Genomic DNA, 25,105 nt, shown 5'->3' on the forward strand with positions numbered 1-25,105 from the left:
ACTTCTTTTAAAACCCTCCAATGATGGGAATTCCACAACCTCCCTTGAAATCCTATTCCAGAGCTTAACTACTCTCACAGTTAGAACGTTTTTACTAATATGTAACCTAAAATTCCCTTGCTGCAGATTTAGGGCATTAATTCTTGTCCTGCCTTCAGTGGACAGAGAGAACAATAGATCAGTCTTTTTATAAACAGACTTAATATATTTGAAGACTGCTATCAGGTCCCCCCTCAATCATCTTTTCTCAAGACTAAACATGCCCAGTTGTTCCTCAAATCTTCTCTCATAGGTCAGGTTTTCAAAACCTTATCATTTTTGGAGAGGGTCCAAGGGAGAGCAACAATTTGTCCACATCCCTCCTAAAATGTGGCACCCAGAACTGGACACAGTACTACAAATGAGGACTCACCAGTGCCAAGTAGTGCAGGACAATTACCTTCCGTGTCCTATATACAACACTCCGAAGTCACCCCAGAATATTAGCCTTTTTTACAGCTGCACCAAATTCAATTTGTGATCTAGAACTCCCAGATCCTTTGCAGCAGCACTACCACATAGCCAGTTATGCCCCATTATGTAGTTGTGCATTTGATTTTTATTCTTAATCAAAGTACTATGCACTTGTCTTTATTGAATTTCATCTTGTTGAATTCAGACCAATTCTCCAATTTACCAAGGTCATTTTGAATTCTAATCCTGTCCTCACAATTGCAAACACTACCTCCTTAGCTTGGTGTTATCCACATATTTTATAAGCATACATTCCACTCCAAGTCATGAACAAAAATACTGAATAGTACCAGCACCACGACACACTGCAAGACCCCACTAGATGCACCATCCCAGTTTGACAGGGAAGCATTTATAACCAGTCTAAGTGTGGTCTTTCAACCAACTGTGAATCCACCTTATAGTAATTTCATCTAGACCACATCTCCCTGCTTTGTTTATGAGAATATCATGTGGGATTGTGTCAAAACCTTACTAAAATAAAGATACATCACATCCACTGCTTCCCCCCCATCCAATAGGCCAGTAACCCTGTCAAAGAAGGAAATTAGGTTGTTTTGGCATGATTTGTTCTTGACAAATCCATGGTGGCTATTTTTGATAATTCTATCATCCTGCAGATGCTTATAAATGGATTGTTTAACAATTTGTTCCAGTATCTTCCCAGGTACCAAAGTTAGGCTGACTGATCTATAATTACTTGGGTCCTTTAAAGATAGGCAAACACAGTACCTGCCTTTCTCCAGTCATCTGGGACCTCATCCATCCTCCAAGAGTTCTCAAAGATCATTGCTAATGGTTCCAAGATTGCTTCAACTAGTTCCTTAAGTACCCTAGGATCAATCTCAACAGGCCCTGCTGACTTGAATACATCTAACTTATCTAAATATTCTTTAACCTGTTCTTTCCCTGTTTTGGCTTGCATTCCTTCTCCTTTGCCATTGATATTCGTTGTGTTGAGTACCTGGGCACCGTTAACCTTTTTGGTGAAGACAAACAAAATAGGCATTAAACACCTCTGTCATCTACAGTCCAATGGCGTTTTTCACAGCTTCATAGAAGGAATTATGAGCAAGTCTAACCTCCTGCAGACCATAGGCGCTGGGATTTCACTCAATAATGTTTAGTTGAGTTGGAGCTATCAGTAACGTGTAACTGAAACTGGAGCTATCTTTCAGAAAACATCCAATCTTTATTTAAAGATTCTAAGTGATGGAGAATTTACCAAACCCTTGGTAATTTATTGCAATTACTAACGGCCCTTACCATTAAAAACGTTCATTCTTACTTCTAGCTTAAGTTTTCCATCTTCCAGCCTCTTGATCTTGTTATGCCTTTGTTTGCTATACAGGTTTTTCACAAGACTCTTGTTTGCCACAATATCCTGGTGAACTCTAACTTGGGAGGGGGCTGGACTCAGGGTTGGAGGAGTTTGGTAGCTGCTTCTGTATGGGTAGTACTTATATTTGAATGTATGGGATGGGCTCCTATAGATAGATGTATATTTTAATAAAAAAAATCCACCTCCCTCAATTCCCCATACATTTTCAGTTGGACAATTTATTCACTTCTTCCAACCTGAAGAGTGTGAGATATTGCTGTGCATGTTCAATCAACTGCTGCTAACTTCCAGTGTGGTAAGCAATTCCTATACATAGTTTTAAGAGTGACTTGATCTTTTGGGATGAAAGACACTATATAAATGAATTATTAATTAGTGGAACTGTTCAGGAGTGACAAAGTAGCATGCAATGTTTGGTGGGGAAGTTTGATCAGGACTGATCCAGATGGGTGAGGACAAAACAAGCCTAAAAGGCTAAACATAAGAAACACCAGCATGCTCACCTGTAACTGCTGTTGCAAATGTGTAATTTCTGCAATTCTCAGTTCTCTAGATTTGTTTGTGCTCTCAATTTCATGTCTTTGGATAGACAATCGACACCTGATATCCTGAAGCTTTCCCTCCAGCTGATGTTTTTTATCATTCTTCAGCAAGAAGAGATACATTTTGGTTACTACAATAATTCATCATGCAAATCTGGATTTTATATGTTTCTAAAACTAAAAATAGTCAGTTAGTTGTAGAATAAAAACCAAGATGTAATTATGGAAACAAATCAAGACTCTGTAGTGTTTGTTACTGTGATCTTGTACTCCATTTACAATATAATCACCACTATTTTTTTCCCTCTTAAATACAAGTTTTTTGGAAATGGATGGTCATATATAGTAAATACTTAAACCTACAACATTTTAAAAATATCTTCACTTACTAGAGCTTCCAACTCAAATTCTAAAGTCTTCTTCTTTGCCTTCAGCACAACTATGTCCTCTTGTTCTTTGTTTCTTTGATTTAGTAGTTCTTGCCGACGATTACGCTCCCACTCAAGTTGTCTTTGCCTTTCAAGTTCCCTTTTTGCAGCCTATAGTATGTAAAAAAACCAATCACTGTTGAAATGTCCAGTCTGTGAATCTACCCTATTCCCTCATTAGAATAGTTCTAGTATAGTGTACACTGAAAGCATTAATATATGCCCCCGTTCAACAAAGTACTTAAGTATATGCTTAGCTTTAACAACAAGAGAATAATCCCACTGCTTAAAGTTAGGCATGTGCTTAAGACCCTTGGTCAACTGAGGCCACAATCTGCAAAGGTGCTACTTTTGAAATATATATATTTCTTCCATTTTAATATATTAACCAACATTTAATTTGACATTTCAATAAACTCTGAATAATCACACACTTAATTTCTCAAACACATATGGGAGTAGAAGGTCAAGTGCTGCTCCATTAAATTTTAAAAACAGTTAAAGTCTGGTGATTTCAAAACACTGCAGCTCTTCCTAAGCTTGCCATTGAATTTTCTCTTCACCTAACGTACTGACTGCATCAGAAGCATTAAGAATTTCCAACCCCAAGCAGAAGTCTTTGCTCCTTCATCGAAAGCAAGATCACTTCACGTTGCAAAAAGTTTTAAGGTTGGAGGTCAGGAACACTGTGTGCTACACCTGTCTGATCCATTCAGTAGAATGGGAGACATTTCACAAGAAACATCCTAGATTTAGATAAAGTTGTCTCTATCTACTTCCAGGAAACTTGAAACTGAAGTCTGTTCCTTAATTGTAGCAGGAAAAATAGTTTACTAATAAACCAATTAGTTTCTAAGGAATTATAAACAAGTAAAGACTTTTATAGTAAAGAAAGTATGGTAAAATACTTGCCAGCATACTTTTTTCGGTTTTGTTCAGATCAAAAGACAATTTTCAGAGACACTACTACCTCTGTATCCATTTACCTCACGCCTTTCTATTTCTTTCCGCCTTTCTTCTTCTCTCTGACGTTCCAATTCGCGTTGTTTTTCTAATTGCTTTTCTAGCTCCAGTTGTCTTTTACGTTCTTGCTCCTGTCGTTCGCGTTCTTTCCTTTCCTGCTCTGCCCGTTCCAGTTGTGCTAGCCGCTCTTGCTCTTTGCGCTGCTGCTCCAGAAGGGCCTGCCTCCGCTTTTCAAGCTCCAGATTGCCACGTTCAAAGTTCTCACGTTTTTTATCTTCAAACGTAACTTTAACACAAGAAAATGTGAATGGTGAAATTAAGCTTTGCTTTGTCTAAAACAAAAACAAAAAAAAAAAACAAACAACCAAACAAAAGGACTATGAAAACAGACTGGTGAACCAAGAACAGTTTGCTACATGCAACAAGTGTCCAACAGTATTCCAACCTCGTTCTCAACTACTGATAAGCAGAACTTTAATGGATACTTCTTGATGTTGTCACTGGCACTTATATTGCCATCTCCACCAAAGCCTTCATCCTTACTTGAAGGATGAATTCCAGGCCTACCTTTTGGGCTCCTGTGTACCACAAAGCCCAGCTTCTATCCAGATGTGTATACTGGAGTTCAGGCAGTCCATTCCTCCAATCTTGCATACTCTAGGATTTGGAGTCCCTCAACATATGTGAATTGTATACTATTAAGTGTGTGTTGTTCACTGAGAACCAAAAGTCCAAGTCTTAGTCTAGTAAAAGCTCTGACTTTCCTAGTAGATTAGAAACCACTGCCATGTAGCATCACTGAGGTGGAAGCTAACTTACTACAAAGCCAACAAAGTGCAGGCTATGGTTCATTAATTTATTGAGAAAACTTCTGAAAAATTGTCCAATTGAATCCAGGCTGTGAAGAGCACAATTCTTAAACTACTGTGCTCACCTTGAGCCTCACATTTAAATCACTTAATATATTCACTGATTATCATTTTATTTACAGCATTTCGTTTATAATAGAGCAGACACAGAAAGAGGTAAGTTAAGTTTGAGACGCAGTATAACAGCTTAAGAGCAATTTAACTGCAGTTACAAAGTTATCTTTTCTGTGAGCAGCATACTGCATGATTTCAAGATATTTTTCTGATAAAACAACACTAAGACATGAGTGAAAATATGACACCAAGCTTTGGGTGTGTTTCAGTCACTAATTGCCTCAGGGTTAGGTCCGTGATATAGTAACAACACATCCCACACAAGACATCAGTTTGAGGATTCAAGTTAGATCTCTCACTTCAGGATTGGCACTGCCTCGAGGCACTGCACAGAAAGCCTGTTGAGGGGGCGGCAATACCTCACATCATTCTACCAGGGCCACCATCTTGCTGCCACAAAGGGGTATAGAGTAGATTCATTGAGGTAATTTAGCTGAGTCCAGTCCTCCTTTGCCAGAGGGGCATTCGGGAAGATGTGCAGTTCATAGTGAAGAAAACGGAGTACACTTTGGATGGGTGGAAACAAGTTTTGTTTCTCTAGTTCTCTGAAAGAATGTAGTGAACATTTCAACTGGAAATATGCTCTAAAAACTCATCATGCAGGATAAGCCCAGCTGGCTGTTACTATTGCTTCACACCAACAACTAAGTATCAACGTAATAAGCCAAGAATTCCTTGATAAAGTTTTAGAGGTTTTAATATCAGAAGCCATTTTGTTAATATTCAGAAAACCTGATATCTTCTTAAACAGAACTGATTAAAAGTGTATAAAACCATAAAGTACATAGATTACAATGAAACAGACCTGTATATACACACTATGGTCCTGATCCTCCACACAGGCCAAAATACACTCGGCGCAAGTCGGGGGTGGGAGGTGGGGGTCAAAAGCAACATTATACCACTATTGCAGTAGCCCCAGTCTGGGCCTACCAGCCATCAGGGCAAGACAAAGCAGCGTGAAAGCTGTTCCTGTGTCTGCTGCCAATGGCCCACAGAGGCCATTTCAGAAACTGGGAATCAGCTGGACACAGCAACATCTCAGCCATGCTTCTTGCATCACAATGTAACCATAACAAAAAAATCTTAATGTTATTAATATATGTGAACAGCTGATATGTTCTGTCCTGTTAAACCAGAAAGCACTATCTAAACTTACACTCACTCACCTGAAGAAGAGTTCTGTGTAGCTTAAAAGTTTGTCTCTGACCAACATAAGTTGGTCCAATAAAAGATATTACCTCACCCACCTCGTCTCTGATATCCTGGGACCAACACAGCTACAACAACACTGCAAACTCACTAACCTGGCAATTTCTTTTCCAATTGTTGCTGTTCTTCTTCCAACACTGGTTCTTCTGGCAACCTTTGGTCTACAGATACTGAGCTTATCACAGAGATGCCACTGCCAGAGCGTACTCTTCTGCCAATTAAAAATAGTTATAAATTGTGTAAACCACTTATGGCCAAAATGTTTGACAACTATGGTCTAGGCAAGAGATCAAGAAGCAAGGAGATACAGGAGCTCAAATTTAATTAAAAAAAAACATTGTGTGCAGTAAGTTATGAATCACTATCCGTAAGATTAAATTTCAAGTTCCTGAGACAGTGAACATATGTAAAGATGTCTTCTCACTGCAATTTTGCCTTGGAAAAGGAAAATGGAAAAAGAAGTAGGGTGACTCAGCATCTGGAATCCATAAATACTTACTGGACCACAAGCCAGAATTTACTACAATAGAAGTTCAGGCCAAGTTTTGAATTCTCCCACATCTCCTTGTGGTGCAGTAAAAGGGAGGGTAATATTGGGTAGCTGAATTACAATAGATTTTAGTTCAAATTGCTTTAGTTCTCAGTTTATCTTCCTAAAATTCACTTAAATACTCTTAAAGTCACTTCTTGTGATGGAGAGTCTTCATTTGCCAGTAACAAATAATAAAAGCTACAGCAGACATTTCCCCAGTGAGAAAGTATTGCATGCCGTCTATGCAATGCAAAGATAATGGGATAAGTAGCAGCTTTTTCCAGCCCCTTATCCTTGACTTCCACACAACTGAACAGAAAGATCAAAATAGGTTTCCCAAACAAAACCAAGATTAAGTAGTTTAGGAATGAAATAGCACAATTTATAACCATTTTACCTAAATGAAGGTGGAATATATTCTGGAGGCAGTACAGGTGGCAATGGTTGTCCAGACATGGCCACATCAATTAAGTGCATAGCCAGAATAAACTCTTCTGCTGTAAGTTTTCCATCTTGGTCAATATCCGAAAGATTCCTGTTTAATGAAAAGACCCAAATAAATCAGTTTTAAAATAATTTTAAATTCAAATACTCATTAAGTGGCACGGTTTCTATATGATCAATTCACAAGTGATTCATTTTTTCTTATTTCTATTGTTAGACAATTGACAACAATTTCCCCCCATTTAAGTTTAAAATCTCTTATGGCTGGGCTGAAATCAAGTGTACCACCCCTCTTCCCTCAATTTATAATCTCTGCATCCACATCTGCTCCATGGTTTCTACTCCTTCAGGCCTAGAATTACCGGTGCACCCACTACAAGAAGCAAGATTGGCTGGTGGAGTCTTGTTCCTCCCACAAATATCCACTGCACAATGCAGTGCAGGAAGGGTCAAATTGGACTAGTTTATGGTGGTTTGGCACACCTACAGTTTTTCTTGGAGGCTGCTACCATGTTCTTGGAATTTAAGCTTTCATTTAAAAGAAGTTAAGATCCAGCACTGAAAAATGCAAAGAAAACTTGAATGTTAACCAAGTATAAACCAAGGCAACGATGTCTGATGATGCCCTAAACTAGTTCTGACACATGTGTGAAATGTCTTTATTCGTATTAAGAGTTTAAATTTTCATCATTAGAGTTCAGAGTTTTAGCTTCATTAGTTATTGGATGCTGATTCAAAGCATTCAGACAAGGCTCATACTCCAGAGATCTTTGAGAATGGAGTGTTTTGGACATCTCAAGTGTATAAGGTTTTATTTGTGGGCAGAATTTAGAAGACTACTAACCTATTCCTTCCCGCCCCCCAACCCCACAGCACCATTGATCCATGTCTGTGCCACTGATCTTCTTAGTGGGGCCATCCCCAGCATGGGCTCACAAATCCTGCCTCCTGCATGCAACCACACTGGTTCTATTTCCGGAGGATAAGTCTCAGGGAAGTGAGCAAGATCACCCTCTCATGGAGTGCAACTCTCTCCTTTCATCTATGAGTGCTCCCCTGTAGGTGCAGCAGTGCCCCCTGGCGCCTGGGATTAGAGATCTTCATCAGCAGTGCCCTTTGGACTGCACATGCACACCTCCCTGTCTCACACCATGAGCGGGACATATATATAGCACTGTGCGGCCCGACCGCCCCCAAGTTCCTTCTTTGTTGCAGAGCTTATCTTTCAGCTCTGAAGCAAAGGGGAGGAGGATGGGGAGTGGAGCACGCATAGGGACACATCTCAAAGAAGCTCAGTTACTGCACTGAGGTGAGTAACCGTCTCTTCAAGTGATGTCGCTATGGATGGAGGTGATTATAAAGCAGTACCCCCAGTGCTCCACTGTAGGTGATTATAAAGCAATACCCCAAGTTGGAAAGCTGGAGCTTTGGAGCGGCATTTACTGTGGATGATAGGACAGTGTGTCCTAGCAGAGTATCTGATGTGACATCCTGAGTAATGGTGTAGTGACAGCTAAAAGCGTCCGCTGATGTGCATGTGGCTGGTTTGCAAATATCAGCAATCAGGACATTGTTAAGAAAGGTGGTTGAGGTGGAGAGTGAGCGAGTGGAATGTGCTCTAGTTCCAGGGGGAGGTTATCGATTGTGTAGTGAGTAGGAAAGATGTATACACTGTGAAATCCACTTGGAAAGGCATTGCTTTGAAATGACTGCGCCTTTCGATCTTTTGGCCATTGGGAGGAATAAGTGTGATGATTTCCTGAAAGGTTTAGTTCTGTCCAGGTAGAAAGCTAATGCTCATCTGATGTCCAGAGTGTAAAATGTTGCCTCCTGTTTGTTGCTGTGTGTCATTGGAAAGAAGCAGGGAAGGTGGATAGGTTGGTTTAGATGGAAAGTGGATGGTACCTCAGGTAAAAAATTTTGTATGTCAGCGTAGCGTAACCTTGTCTTTATGAAAAATCATGTATGGTAGGTATGCCATATGTGCTCCAATTTCACCAATCCACCGGCAGAGGTGGTAACAAAAAATACTGTTCTTGTATGACAAATGAACATAGAAGCAAGTTGCCATTGGTTCGAATGGAGGTCTAGTGACAAGAGTCCCAAGCCGGGGTTGGATCCCATATGTGAGGGTAAAGATTTTGGAGGCCCTTCAGGAATCGTTTAATGAGCGGGTGGGTGAAGATGGAGTGGCCGTCTATCTCGCAGTGAAAGGTTGTGATGGCTGCCAAATGCACACCTATGGAGCTCATGGAGAACGCGAATCTTTTAAAGGTATAAAACATAGTCCAAGACAAGTGGTAATGGAGTGCTCAGTGCCTCAACCTGATGGGAGGCGCACCAGGATTGGATTCTAGTCCATTTGTGGAGGTAAGTGCCTCTAGTCATATCACGCCTGCTGTTCGAAAGTACATTTAACTGCTTCCAAAGAGGTTATTTCTGAATCCCAGCACCATGGAGGAGCCATGTGTTCAGGTGGAGTAGCTGTGGATTGGGATGGAGGATGCAACCCTCATCCTGTAAAAGAAGTCACTGGAGTTGGACAGATAGTGGTTGGAGGGCATACTGTCATGCAAATGAGGTAAGTATACCAGATCTGGGGTGGCTATGTCGGAGCTATATGCATGACTCTGGCTCTGTCCCCTTGGTTCTTGTGGAGTACTCTGAACAGAAGGGGGAAGGGAGGGAAGGCAGAGTACCAGTGTATCCCATGTGATAAGGAAGGCATCTTCCAGGAATCCGCATCCTCGACCCACTCTTGAGCAAAACTAAGGGCAGTGGGAATTCGCCAGTGTGGCCAAGAGGCCTATGGAGGGTAATCCCCAGCAGTTGAGGATGTGCTGAAGGACTCCCGTATCTTGTTCCCATGTGTGATTGTGAGAGAATCTCCTGCTCAGTGAGCCTGCAGTGGTGTTCTGGTGTCCAGGGAGATATACAGCTAAGATGGTGATACAGTGTTGGATACACCAGTTCCATAATTTCAGTGCCTCAGAGTAGAGAGAGATCTCGCTCAATCTTGCCTGTCGATGTAGAACATGCAGGCCATATTGTCAGTCATGACTCTGATAGCACATCACACTACGAGTGGGAGAAAACATCAGCAGGTATTGCAGACTGCTCATAACTCTAGGACGTTGATATGTAGGGTAGATTCGATTAAGGACCATCTGTCCTGCACTGTGTGAATGTGAAGGTGTGCTCCCCAATCAATTAAGGAGTCGGTTGTTAGAATCATGGACGGTGCTGGTTAAAGGAAAGGGACCCTGACACAAACGTTTTTGATCTGTGTCCACCAGACTAGTTAGTCCTGGACCTTCATAGGTATAGATAGGAGTTTGTGAAGGATGTGTTTGTGAGGTACATAGACTATGTAGCTATGCCTGGAGACATAACATGTGCGTACTTTACCATGAAGGCGGCTGCTGCCATGTGGCCAAGTAGTTGGCGACATGCCCTGGCTGAGATCTGGGGACAGGTTCTCACCGTGAATACAAGATTGACTATAACTGAAAATCTGAGAGCTGGGAGGAAGGCTCTGGCTTGTATGGCATCCAATTGTGCCTCAATAAACTCCAGGTGTTGCACCAATGTTAGTGTAGATTTCTCCAGGTTTATGCAAAGCCCGAAGCTCGAGAAAAGGTCCATTGTCACTCAGACACTGTGAAGAGCATCTGTTTTGGATGGAGTTTTGAGGAGGCAGTCATCTAAGTATGGAAAGACGACAACGCCTTCTTTGTGTAGGTAGGCAGCCACTACCACAAGGACTTTGGAGAACACACAAGGGGCTGTCAAGAGTTTGAAGAGCAGTACTTTGTATTGCTAGTGATCAGTAAGACTACGATTAAGTCACAGGTATTTTTAGTAAAAGTCATGGACAGTCACAGGCAATAAGAAAAATTCATGGCCTGTGACCTGTCCATGACTTAAATACCTGTGACTAAATCTTGGAGTGTGAGGTGGCGCGTGAGGGAGGAGATGCTGCTGCTGGGGCGTGCCTGGGGCCAGCAGCACCGCTGCCAGGGCTAGCAAACCGTGGCTATTCCGGCCACCCCAAGACCACTGCCAGGAGTCAGCCGAGCAGCAGCCTGTGTGGCTATCCCTAGGTCCACCTGAGCAGCTGGTCCCAGAGCCAGCTGCTTGAGTGGCCCTCGGGTTAGCCACACTGGCCACTGCAGAAGTCATGGAGGTCATGGAAAGTCACGGAACCAGTGACTTCTGCGACCTCCGTGACAGACACAGCCATAGTGATCAGTCCCCAAGATGAATCGGAGAAAGCGGGTGTGGACAGCGTATATCGTGATGTGAAAGTATGAGTCTTGGAGGTTGAGGAACAAGAAGCAGTCCCCTGTTCAAGTGCCAGGATAATGGTAGAACAGATAACCATCTTGAAGCGTTGCAGTTTGACTAACTCGTTTAGGTTTCGAAGGTCTAGGATTGGCTCCACCCGCCGGATTTCTTTTGGATCAGAAAATAATGGGAATAAAAACCCTTCCCTCTGTGCTGGGATGGGACCGGCTCTATGGCTCCCAGTTGCAGAAGGTGATTTATTTCTTCTTGTAGAAGGGGTTCGTGAGAAGGATCCCTGAAGAGGGATGGGAAGGGGGGGGGGGGGACAGAAGAGATAGGAAAGGAATGGAGTATGCTTTCTTGATTATCCCTAAAACCCACTTGTCTGAGGCAAGTAGCTGCCATGATGGAAAGAAAGGGGATAGAAGATTGCCAAACTGGTGGGATGTTGGAGATGATTGTTTTGACTGGAATAGAGGGAGGCTTCTCAGGGCCTCGAACACACCTTCAAAATTATTTGGCCAAAGGTATGTGAGAGGTAGCCCTTGAGAAGTCACATGTCTGTGCTTGATAGGGGGCTTTTGTCAACAGTGTTGAGTATCGCACGGTTGTTGGGGGGTGTACTGCTGTGGTCAGGATCATGGAGGAAGTTGGTATTTCCCCAGGCGTCTCATTGGCGCTGGTGAGTAAATGCCACGAGAGCAGACAGTTGCTTAAGAATCCTTAAGGGAGTGCAGGGACTCATCCATACACTCCGCAAATAATTTGGGGCCCTCAAAGGGTAGGTCCTCGACAGTGGTTTATACCTCCTTAGGAAGGCCAGAGCGCTGTGGCTATGATGCCCGTCTCATGACTACGGCAGTCATGATGGAATGGGCAGTGGTATCCATGGAGTCCAAGGGGGCTTGTAAAGCCATACAGGCCAAGAGGTATCCTTTGGATACAAGTGCCTGGAGTTGCTCTTTTTTGTCATCAGGAAGGTCTTAGCAGAGTTCCTGTATTTTGGAATAGTTGAGATAATTGTATTTGGCCATGAGAGCCTTGCAGTTGGATATCCGGAATTGGAGCGTAGCAGATAAATAAGCCGTGTGTCCATATACACCTCTACCCCGATACAACGCTGTCCTCAGGAGCCAAAAAAAAAAAAATCTTACTGCGTTATAGGTGAAACCGCGTTATATCGAACTTGCTTTGATCGGCCAGAGTGCGCAGCCCCGCCCCCCTGGATCGCTGCTTTACCGCGTTATATCCGAATTCATGTTATATCGGGTCGCGTTATATCGGGGTAGAGGTGTAGTTCCAATTGCTTCCAGTCTGTCATGAGCAGTGGATTGAGGTTGGTATTGGCATCCCTTTTTGTGTACGGCGTTGACAACGAAGGAATTTGGAATGGAGTGAGAAAAGAGATTCCATGTCATTTGCAAGAATGTAATATTTTTTGTCTGCCCACTTGCAGGTTGGTGGGATAGACACTGGGGTCTGCAAAGCACCTTGGTGGGGTCGAGAAGGGCCTCACTGACAGGAAGGTCTACTTTGGAGGATGAGGATGCACGCAGGATGTCAAGGAGTTTATGCTGCTGTTCTTTCACTGCCTCCAAAGGAATCTAGAGGGAGTCTGCAATCCTGCGAAACAACTCCTGAAAGCTTTTAAAGTCATTTGCTGCAGTAGGGGGTGGAGGCATGATAGCCTCATCGGGGGAAGAAGAGGAGAAGTGGAGTGGTGGTGAAACTTCCTCCTCTTGGTCTTCCTCCTTGTCTGCTATGGGGAGAGGTTCAGTCTCGTGGTCAAGAGACCGATGGAGATGGTGAATGTGTAGGCCTCTGGCTTTGCTCTATGGGAGGCTTTCCGAACTGTGCCCTGTCTATGTCCCAAGGATCCTGTATGGCCAATATGGAGGGAGTGGAATGTGGGGTTAAATCCATTGCGGTCCATAGCAGGGCTTGGTCCGGTTGTGGATAGTGAAGACATGTAGAAGACGCATCTTGTGCCTGTCCCAAGTATGAGAGTGGGACAAAGTACTCCTCCTCCTCTGCAATGCTGGGGAAGGGCGGTGCCATCCTCGGAGGGGAAAGGGAACAATGCTGTGATTCTGGAGAGGAGGATGGAAGTGGAGGGAGATTGTGTCTGAGTAGTGGTGACTCAAGAAGATAAGATACAAGCAGGTCCTTGGGGTTTCTGAACTCCTGGGGAGGAGCAGCATCAACACCAGTGCATGGGTCAGTGCCTGAGGGAGAGGTGCATTCTCTTGACCAGACACCAGATGGAGTTGAAGACTTGCTCAGTGCTAAAATGGACCTCGGCGCTGGTGGTTTTGTCCGTGCTATGGTGCCCAAAGTTGGTCTGGTTAGGGCAGTTGGTACCAGTACCAAGAGATGGTGCCAACGGCTGTAGGTCTGCCCTCTTGGGGTCTTTAGACCTTTGCTTAGCTCCGGTACTTACTTACTTAGCTCTGGAGGTACTTGGACGGTCCGTGGAGCTACGTCCCCTCTCCGAGGATGTGAGGGAACTGACCTTGCAGGGGATGACGTTCTGGCGGGTGGTGCCTCAGAAGATCATGGGGGAGCCTGTTTCTTCCCATGTGTGGGAAAGAGAAGATTTTCTTTTAGAAGGACAGGGCAAATGAGGGTCAGTGGACAACCAAGTGGAGCATTAGAGCTGCACGGGTGAAACGTCCAGGCCAGGGTCTGATGCTGGATGCAATGATTTCTCCATGAGGAGAAGTCGCAGCCGAATGTCCTACATTTTCTAGCCCTGGCAGTCAGTTATGGCAATGAGTACACTTTTTTGGTATGTGTCCCTGTCCCACGCAGCAAATACACTGTGGGTGACCATCAGTTACCAGGAAGGTGTCCCAGCAGGAAACGCACCTCTTAAACCCAGGAGATCTAGAGATAAGGGTGATGAGAAAAGCTTCTCAGTCGGGAATGGCGGGAAGCGGCAAAAGGTAAACCTAAGCTCTGAAGGGTAAGAGCTATGAAGGGTAAGCTATGGGAGAATAAGAGGACAAAAAAAATATTTATTTATTTTTTAATAGGGAGAGGATGAGAAAGGAAGAACTACCTACTAAACTATACTAAAACTAACAGGTAAGGCACTATCTCAGAGATCAAAAGGAGAAGCAGGCTTTGCTGCAGATTCTGTCCCAGACCAAAGGGAGTAGAGAGCTAACTGGGGGGCAGTCAGACCGTACAACGCTATATATACACATCCCATTCATGGCGCGAGATGGGGAGATGCACATGTGTAGTCTGACGGGCACTGCTGATGAAGATCTCTGATCCAAGGCGCAGGGGGCACGGCCGCACCTACAGTGGAGCACCCATAGAGACATCACTCAAAGAAGAACTACAAGTTATGTTTGCAACTTCTCAAATGTGTCAACTGTTCCCCTCCATCCACCCCCAGCCATCCACACACTTCAAGCCCTGGCAGCAAGTATTACATCTTTGGCTAGTGTGACGTTGTCTGATTAAAGTACACCTCTACCCCAATATAACGCTGTCCTCGGGAGCCAAAAAAATCTTACCGCATTATAGATGAAACCGCATTATATTGAACTTGCTTTGATCCATCGGAGTGTGCAGCCCCGCCCCCCCCGGAGCGCTGCTTTACCGCATTATATCCGAATTCGTGTTATATCGGGTCACGTTATATCGGGGCAGAGGTGTATAATTATGCCAACCACTGTTGCTACCACTGTTATATACTTGCAATGAATCTTATAATGAGTGTAACACATGGCCGGAAAGGGTTAAGCATCTTGCAGGCTAACTAACCCAGGGTCAGCCTGTAGAGACATGTTAAAAATGGTAATTAAGGCCATTCAAGGCTAGATAGGCTAGAACTTTGAAATACAAACCTGTATTGTTAAAGAATTAGAGGTGATACTAATTGTGTGTATTTTAGATAATAGTCATGTAAACAGACAGTTCCTGTCTGTCACTATAACTATTAATTCAGAGGTCAAAAGGGGAATATTAACATTTAGATGAATCTTGGGTGAAAGAATGTCATTGTCTATATGTCTCTTTGAAGTTTGTAATAGACTGCCTAATGGATAAATTGCCCTATGTTAATTTGTGTAACTAATTACTGCTGGTGCTTAGGAAACAGGAGGTTACATCAAAAGCCTATTGTTTACCCAGAATTGTATGGTCAAGCGAAACTGTATAAAAGACCACTGGGTCCTGATCCTGACATCTCAGATCTGCTTAAGCTTCATCAGGGGAAGTTTGAGTTGCCAGATTGAGATCCCAGTTAAGCTGCTACTCCCTGAATGTGATATTGGACATTGGACTATAACCTATGGACTAAAATTCTAAAAGAACTCTTTGCAACTACAAAGCTCACCATCTCTGCTATGTATCTGAACCTCAAGAATTGAACTCATGTCTATATGTATATTGATCTTTTAACTGTATTCTCTCTCTTTTCTAATAAATTTTAGTTTAATTAATAAGAATTGGTTGTAAGCATGTATTTGGGTAAGATCTGGAATATTCAATAACTTGGGAGGTAATGTGTCCGATCCTTTGGAATTGGTAGAACCTTTTCTTTTATATGATGAAATAAGATTTTTCAGAAATCTTCATCATATTTGACTTGGGTACCTGGATTGAGACCTGAGGCTGCGTTACTTCAAGGGAACTGTGGTGTTGGTTTCTGGGCAACCAGTGAAGTAATAAAGAAGCTGTTTTATGCTGGCTTGGTAAATCTAAGTATTGAAAATATTCACCAGCTTCAGGGATTATCTACCCCATTCTTTGCAGTTCACCCTAATTGAGTGACCTCCGCTGGCCCTCACTGGGACCCCAGTCACAGCTAGTGATCTTCTGGATTATTGGGTTGCCATTGCTTCTTATAGCAACTTTGTTAGGAAACAAAAGAGAAGAGGCTACTGTAGGTAGGGTTTGGCTTAGAAAGCAAGTATGGCAGAGCCACTATGCAACAGTGACAATATAGTTGACATCCTAGCACAGGGGAAATCATGTGGTAGTACTGTAGTGAGACACTGAATGTCAAGCAGAGATTTAAGAAGAGAGGAAGTTAATTAAAAATAGCCAGCAGAGAACAATCCATCAGTTAAAATACACAAAAGTGGCATGGAGGCCATTTCAAACATCACAGAAGGTGACCCTGAACAATCAGGAACCAAAATACCAGGAGAGTAGTAAAAAGGCAAATTAAATAAATACATACATACATACATACTAAAGCCACTATGCAGTTACAAAGCAAGGTACAAGAGTTTACTCAGGCTGAAGGAGAAATGAGGGACCTGGTTGGTTATGTTAATAGAAGGCAATCTACTTTGGCAGATAAGAATGCTAAGGAAAAAAACAAAAGACACTCCTTTAAAGCACATCAAAGAGGAGAAACTCAATGAGTTAATGCTTCTGCCAGGACACAACTAGTGATAAAGGGCAATTTTACAGGCTACGGTTTTCTTTATTACACATTTAAAAAAAATGCTTTTTTGTATTACGTACCAGGGTATAATTTCACTACAGGTAAGAGAAACGAAGTGGCTTTTTTAGGAACAACTAAAAAACAAAACCAAGTAAAAATGCCAGGTATGTTTTCAACTCATACAGAAGGTGAGGAATACTATAGGTATCTAATGTAAAATAAACGTGAAGAGTTCCTTTTATGAACCATTTTTTACATTTTATAAGAATTAGCGGACATTAGAAAAATGCCATGGCAACTAATCTAATTCCTCTGATAATGCCCATTATTAAATAGGTTTCAGAGTAGCAGCCGTGTTAGTCTGTATCTGCAAAAAGAACACGAGTACTTGTGGCACCTTAAAGGCTAACAAATGTATTTGAGCATAAGCTTTCGTGGGCTACAGCCCACTTCTTCGGATGCATAGAATGGAACATATATTGAGGAGATACATATACACATACAGAAAGCATGAAAAGGTGGGAGTTGCCTATCTTGATTATCACTTCAAAAGTTTTTTTTCCCCTCTTACTTAATTGGCCTCTCAGAGTTGGTAAGACAACTCCCACCTTTTCATGCTCTCTGTATGTGTATATCTATCTCCTCAATATATGTTCCATTCTATGCATCCGAAGAAGTGGGCTGTAGCCCACAAAAGCTTATGCTCAAATAAATTTGTTAGTCTCTAAGGTGCCACAAGTACTCCTGTTCTTTTTGCATTATTAAATAGTAATGTTAATGTGTACAAGTATGCAGTTTTTAGTGTATATCTTGTGTAAAGAAAAAGACAGAAAAATTTAACAAGTTAGCAGAAAGGGTATAATCCAGAGTGATAAGTACTTTTCTGATTTGAGAAAAATTAAAGGAACTATCTTTACCATATCGTAGCCAACTGAGCCTGTGGTAAACTTGATTGCATAAGGATAGTTCTTGCTTGTGGACCTAACAAATTAGAACAAGGGTTAAGAAACAAACAAAAACAAAAAATCAGTAAACATTATTCCGGAGCAGAACTCAGTTTTGAGGGGCTGACCTGGAAAATATCAGTCCCTATGTGTTAAAGCTGAACATACTACTACTACTCAGAACAAATTGTCACGGTGTACAAGAGGGAAGTTATTTTAAAAGAATATCTAAGATTACGGAATGCTGCTCGGGTTAGTAAACCCACATTTGATGTACCCTTTCCCACTGCACAGGCAGTTTTCTATCATGATGGGGAAAATGTCCCTCATGAAAGGGGCACACAAAGCTTGATCCAGCCACCCATGTCCTTCGCATGAGTCACAGTTTGCCACAACCAATTTCATACCTCACAATAAGCTCTTGGGATGACATAGGGGTGAGGGAGGATTCCTGTACATGCTCAGTGCCTCCCCTCATTTGGGGTGGGTTCTCTCTTGGGCAGAGGCAACTGTGTGTGTGGTCTGAAGAGAAAGCTCCTTGTTGACAGCCTACCAGCCAGGTGATGAGGCTGCCAGCCAGGTGAAAGTGTTAATCACTTCTCAGCACTTTCACCCAACAGGCCTCTTCACCCGCTTGGTAGGTTGTCAACAAGGAGTAAGGGGGACAAGAAGAATCCCACAATTGTCAAAGGCCTTTTCTTTTTGGGTGGTCAATGGGGATCAGGAGCCCTGTCCAACTACACCAGCAGGATAAGTTTCAAAAAGAAAATGAAGTAAGTTCTGGGGCGTGGATCTCAGAGTCAGAGTTAGAGTTTAAGGCTAGAAGGGACCACCTTTACAATAAATCAGTGTGAAAGCAGGAGTGAGGAGAGGAAAAAAGTTAGCAAGAAGTTAATGGAATTTGCAGGTGCCCAGTACCTCTCATAATCCTGTACCAGGGGCATTAGGTGGCTTTGGAACTCCCTTCCCCAACCCTCGCCCATTTTACTAAGAGCCTCTGACTGCACACTAAATGTGTTCTCATGCAGGCTCTTTTAATGCAGTCAGAGGGTCCACTTGGGGAGTTAGTGCAGAGTAGCTAGCGTGCCATAAATTCACACCCTAACTTCCCTGTGTAGACAAGCCCTAAGTAGCAATCGCTCACAAATGATCATATGTTTGCTCTCAATTGTAATCAAAGTGCGGATGGAAAACAATATAGAAAATAAGCATTTTTTCCCTCGCATTTCACTATGGGAACTCAGCTGTCACTCGCCTTCCATAATTTAAGCACCAGATGAACAGACATATAATTGTCAAAAAATCAATCAAATGGAAGTAAAAAATAAAAAAATATAAAAATTGTTCTAATACCTGTTAAGTGTCCACTCATCATTTTGTCATGGCTATTGAACAGCTGCCTATATTTCAGTCTTGATGACTGAGGAACAGCCCATTCTGCTACAGGAGGCACACTGGAATTAGGAGAGAGAAAAAACTCAATTACGTTTAAATGTTTCAAGCTACAGGAGGACAGATTGAAGTTCAAGTTTTACATCTGAATTTGTTCTTTCAACAATTTTTCCCAACTCTTACTTCAAAAATATTACACACTACTGAAGTTGTGATTGAGAACAGTGACCCAGTTCAGCATTTTAAAAGCATGTTTCTTATCCCAAATTAGGTCAAATATTCATCCTTGTCATAGATAGCTTTGCTTTTTCGGAAAGGTAGAGAAGTAAATAATCTATGTGCTTTGGAAGACTCAAGATATTCAAAATCTTTGTTCAGTTGTATGGTTGGAAACTCTCCATGTAGTTGGTAGAAACAGCATCTCATCTTATGCTAACCTTAACCAGCTGTCTTTCCAGCCTAGCAACCAACCAACCAGAGGCTGATTAGGAAAAACAAACAGAGCTGAAAAGAAACAAACAGAGCTAACAGAAAATACAAGTATTTTAAATAGGTCAGCTATTTGCAGAGACAGTTTCGTGATGCTGGCCTGCCAATGTGTCTCAATACTAAGAACTGGAGAGAGCAGGTATAGGAATTAAATGTCTTCAGCCCCATTTAACCCTTGGTCCTCTATTAAGACTGCCAAAACATGCCAGGACACTAGGACACAGTAAGAATTGGACTGAGACAATCCAATTTCTTTCACATAGGCCACTGAACAGATTGCATAGAAACTACTTTCCCTACTGACCTGAGAAGAACTGAAACCACTAAACTGGTAGTGATTCTTATTTTCCATTCTAACATTGCCTGAGCCAGTCTGCATCCCTTATCCCCCTCCCCCTCCTCAAACTATATATTTATTTTAAATTGAAGTTATTAAACTAGTAAGCTCCTTTTAATCTTAAAAAAATACATCTACATTTTGCACTAGAACACAACATATTAATGTCTAAATTTAAGTGATGAAAGGTGAATTTAAAAGATTTTTAAAATATTGATCGCTGAAAAGCCACCATATTTGTGTGCATTTGTCCCCCGCAATCTCTTCCTGTTTATTCCCCAGTATTGGATGACTGTGGTGACAGATATGGAGCTGCTATGTAATAATCTAAGAATACTAAGATATAATAATTTTATGAACACTGTATGCGAACTGGTCAGTGAAGTAAGTTATAAGACTTTCCTGTATTGATGTAACTTAATAAGGGGCTCTGGGAAAAACAAGCTGGAAAGCAACACAATGGATCTACAAAAAGAACAAGGAGTACTTGTGGCACCTTAGAGACTAACACATTTATTTGGGCATAAGCTTTCGTGGGCTAAAACCCACTTCATCAGATGCATGGAGTGGAAAATACAGTAGGAATATTATATAAATACACACACACACCCATGAAAAAATGGAGGTTGCCATACCAATTCTAACGAGACTAATCAATTAAGGTGGGCTATTATCAGCAGGAGAAAAAAAAAACATTTGTAGTGATAATCAGGATGGCCCATTTCAAACAGCTGACAAGAAGGTGTGAGTAACAGTAGGGGAGGAATTAACATGGGGAAATAGTTTTTAGTTTGTGTAATGACCCATCCACTCCCAGTCTTTATTCAAGCATAATTTAATGGTGTCCAGTTTGAAAATTAATTCCAGTTCTACAGTTTCTCATTGGAGTCTGTTTTTGAAGTTTTTTTGTTGAAAAATTGCGACTTTTAGGTCTGTAATTGAGTGTCCAGGGAGGTTGAAGTGTTCTCCGACTGGTTTTTGAATGTTATAATTCTTGACGTCTGATTTGTGTCCATTTATTCTTTTGCGTAGAGACTGTCCGGTTTGGCCAATGTACATGGCAGAGGGGCATTGCTGGCGCATGATGGCATATATCACATTGGTAGATGTGCAGGTGAACGAGCCCCGATGATGTGGCTGATGTGATTAGGTCCTATGATGGTGTACCTTGAATAGGACAGAGTTGGCAACGGGCTTTGTTGCAAGGATAGGTTCCTGGGTTAGTGTTTTTGTTGTGTGGTTGCTGGTATTTGCTTCAGGTTGGGGGGCTGTCTGTAAACTTACAGTCCTACAAAAGTTTTTTCTTCCTGCTGATAATAGCCCACCTTAATTGATTAGTCTCGTTAGAATTGGTATGGCAACCCCTATTTTTTCATGGTGGGTGAGTGGGTGGGTGGGTGAGTGGGTGGGTGTCTTCCTACTGTATTTTCCACTGCATGCATCTGATGAAGTGGGTTTTAGCCCACGAAAGCTTATGCTCAAATAAATTTGTTAGTCTCTAAGGTGCCACAAATACTCCTCATTCTTTTTGCTGATACAGACTAACACGGCTACCACTCTGAAACCTGTCACAATGGATCTAGACAAGTATCCTCCAAACAAACACTGAACAGTCAAAAAGAAAGGAATGGAGGAGGTGTCAACTGTGAAGAGGTGTCAAGGGGGGACAGGCTGACACAGAGAACAGATCTATGGAGGGAGTCTGAAGAAAACGGACCTTTCCTGCTACCTGCAATGTTAAGCTTTAGAGACGCAGCGATGTGTAGAGATTAGTTTATTGTTTTAAGATCTGTTCTCTAAAACATTTTGGTTCTAAGTAAGTAATACTTTGGTAACCAGTGGATAGAGAGCCTTCTTAAAGCACTGTCACTGTTCCCAGAGGGAACAGAACTGCAGGCACTGAAGAGAAGTCAGGCCTGCTGAGATAATCATGACTGATCACAGGGAACAGCAGCCCAGAGCTCAAGTCTGAGAAGGTATGTCTACACTGCATTTTGGAGCCCATGGTGGGAACAAGAACTGCAGCACAGGTCAACAGATTCAGGGTAGTGGGGCTCGTGCTAGAACTCTTAAAAATTAGGGCTGTCAAACGATTAATTTTTTTTAATCATAATTAATTGCAGTTTTAATTGCACTGTTAAACAATAATAGAATACCATTTTATTTAAATATTTTTGGATCTTTTCTACATTTTCAAATATATTGATTTCAACTACAACATGGAATACAAAGTATACAGTAGTCACTTTATACTATTTTTGTTTACAAATATTTACACCTTACAAATGTAGATTTTTTTAAAACTGCTTTCAAAAATAAAACAATGTAAAACTTTAGAGCCTACAAGTCCACTCAGTCCTACTTCTTGTTCAGCCAATTGCTAAGAGAAACAAGTTTGTAAATAAGAAGCAGGCAGCATTATCTCCCATAAATGTAAACAATGTCACCTGAAAGTGAGAACATGCATTCGCATGGCACTTTTGCAGCTGTCATTGCATGGGTTTACATGCCATGTTTATATGCTAAACATTCGTATGTCCCTTCATGCTTTGACCACCATTCCAGAGGACATGCTTCCATACTGATGGCTATCATTAAAAAAATAATGTGTTAATTAAATTTGTGACTGAACTCCTTGGGGGAGAATTATGTCTCCTGCTCCGTGGTTTTATCTGCATTCTGCCATATATTTCGTGTTATGGCAGTCTTGGACGACGACTCAGCATATGTTCAATATAAGAACACTTTCATTGCAGATTTGACAAAATGCAAAGAAAGTACCAATATAAGATTTCTAAAGAGAGCTATAACACTTGACCCAAGGTTTCAGAAATCTGAAGTGCCTTCTAAAATCTGAGAGGGACAAGGCGTGGAACATGTTGTCAGAAGTCTTAAAAGAGCAACACACTGATTCAGAAAACTACAGAACCTGAACCACCAAAAAAGAAAATCAACCTGGTGGCATCTGACTTAGATGATGAAAAATGAACATGCATCAGTCTGCACTGCTTTGAATCGTTATCGAGCAGAACCAGTAATCAGCAGTATGGACTTGTAGGTGCTAAAGTTTTACATAACTGCACTCAAAACCAAAACAATGTAACGAAAAAAAAAATCTACATTTGTAAATTGCACTTTCATGATAAAGAGACTGCACTACAGTACTTGTATAAAGTGAATTGAAAAATACTATTTCTTTTGTTTATCTTATTTTACAGTGCAAATAAATATAATATAAAGTGAACACTGTACACTTTGTATTGTGTTGTAATTGAAATCAGTATATTTGAAAATGTAGAAAAACATCCAAAATATTTAAAATAAATTTAAATTGGTAGTCTTTAACGGTGTGATTAAAACTGCGATCACAATTAATTTTTTAATTGAGTTAACTCAAATTAATTCAAAACAAATTAACTGCAATTAATTGACAGCCCTACTAAAAATGTTCTCATCAGAAAATGCCAATTCATCAAAACCAAAACTTTGTGGGACCATACCTGTTTAAATGATGGAATTTCTGATCAAAATGAGAGACTCTAATCACCACAGAATAGCTAATAGCATGACGGTTAGGGCATTCTGTCTGACTCAGAGCACGGACTTTAGCCTGGGTCTCCCACATCCCAAGTGACTACACTATTCGCTGGACTATAAAGTTAGCGTCTCTCTGGCCCAGTGAATACTTTTCATACACAGTGGAATAGCTCCAACAGGAGATATTTAGAGAATTCGATCCCTGAATAGTCTGCCCACTCTCCTATTCTCCTCCACCTCAAAACTTCAAAAGGTCTCAGGTTCATCCCAATATGTAACAGGAAAATTTTTGAAATCTCAAAGGTTTTACAGGAAAGGAAAACCGTAACTCACCCAGCTCTAGAAGACCAGAGAGTCAGAGGTGAAGTTTGCCTTATAACTGTGATAGCTGTCTTAAGGAATATCCAGTTCTTTTACCTAAGGAGTCCTAGATGTCAGTCCCTATGGAGCTAATCACTATTACTTCACACTGGTGGAAGGGGTACACTCCCCTCCCCGTGTGGGGATTAGAGCATACTGCTTCCACTGTGCTCCCAACAATACTCTGAGACAAACAAAGGTTTGAGTTGCAAGGCATTTTTAATCTCATTTACAGACAAGTAATAGTGACATTTAGCATCTCATACTGTGACACAAAAGAAATTTCCGAGGACAATTTACCTGGAGAGCTAAGATTAAAAGCCAAACAAAATTTAAAACACTTAAAAATGGCATGTGAAGAAGCAATTATTTTCTTCCCTGAAATCCACAGGAATTTGAGCAACTGTTTAGTCCTCAACACTATACTGCAACTATTAACTCCCCTCCCCCATCAAAGTTCTCTAAGTCAATATTTTATGTCTCCTTGGACCAGTCTTAATAAATGCTTAAATATAAGGAAAAACTTACAAGAAAGAGTTAGTCTCTGGACAGCACTCCCACAGTTCCCACATTTTAATATTTTAATTCTGAAACTACTTCTCTATTTTCTAAGAAAAAATGTGTTATCTTTCTGCAGCACAAAAGGAGGGGCCTTGTGATATGAAACGAAGCAGACTTTTCTGTACACACTCAAAAGCCTCATGTTGTAATGTGACTTGAAACTTTTAAAAAAAACAGTTAAATGCTCTATTTCAATGGTTTGTAACTAATCTGGTATTTCAAATTTAAAGAAGATATTCTATTAAACCTCTGAAGTAATAACTTGACAAGACTTGATTTTCTTAATTACAGAAGTTAAGTTTAATGAAGAATGGTATTAATCTATTAGAGTCTAAGGCAGTACTGCCTGCTACAGCATATTTCACACATGCACAGACACTCTACACTTACTTACCTAGCCACATCAAATGATTGTGCCTTTTGCAGTTTAGCGTTTAACTGTGACCCAGGTCCAGATCTACTAAACGAAGAACTCTTTGGCAATGTGGCTGTAATAGTAAGAATAATGTTAATCCTGAAAAGTAAATTTGAAACATATCTGTACAATTCACAATGATAGACAACTAACTGCTAACCCCACAAAACAAGTATTATGATTTTAAAATCAGTTTGGGGTTTTTTTAGGCAATGTTCCCAATACAAAAATAAATTAGTAACCTCTCCTCTGCCCCTCAAAAAATAGAACACACATCACCTTCATAACTTCCTGAATTTGCATTCTTTATATAGAATCTGGTTGATACATTAAAGAGCAGCTTACTTTATAAAATAAAAATGGGCATACTGTATATTCTGGTACTTTGAAAATAATCCAAAGAACAGTATTATC

The 25,105-nt window shown here is 41.3% G+C and overlaps 1 protein-coding gene across 1 annotated transcript in view; it reads right to left on the bottom strand.

Annotated features, from left to right (window-relative positions):
* The window catches only part of ITSN1 (intersectin 1), a 205,198-nt gene that overhangs the window by 111,207 nt on the left and 68,886 nt on the right, over positions 1-25,105 (bottom strand). The window contains exons 7-14 of the mRNA XM_026652104.2: positions 24,671-24,764; positions 18,954-19,054; positions 17,574-17,637; positions 6,913-7,050; positions 6,079-6,194; positions 3,812-4,074; positions 2,787-2,936; positions 2,359-2,499 (exon numbers count right to left, since the gene is read on the bottom strand). Coding sequence (XP_026507889.1) covers positions 2,359-2,499; positions 2,787-2,936; positions 3,812-4,074; positions 6,079-6,194; positions 6,913-7,050; positions 17,574-17,637; positions 18,954-19,054; positions 24,671-24,764 — 1,067 coding nt within the window. The remainder of the gene's footprint in view (positions 1-2,358; positions 2,500-2,786; positions 2,937-3,811; positions 4,075-6,078; positions 6,195-6,912; positions 7,051-17,573; positions 17,638-18,953; positions 19,055-24,670; positions 24,765-25,105) is intronic.

This window comes from Terrapene carolina, unplaced genomic scaffold (assembly GCF_002925995.2).
Source record: "Terrapene carolina triunguis isolate 2854851 unplaced genomic scaffold, T_m_triunguis-2.0 Scaffold31, whole genome shotgun sequence".
In the NCBI taxonomy this organism is placed as follows: Eukaryota; Metazoa; Chordata; order Testudines; family Emydidae; genus Terrapene; species Terrapene triunguis.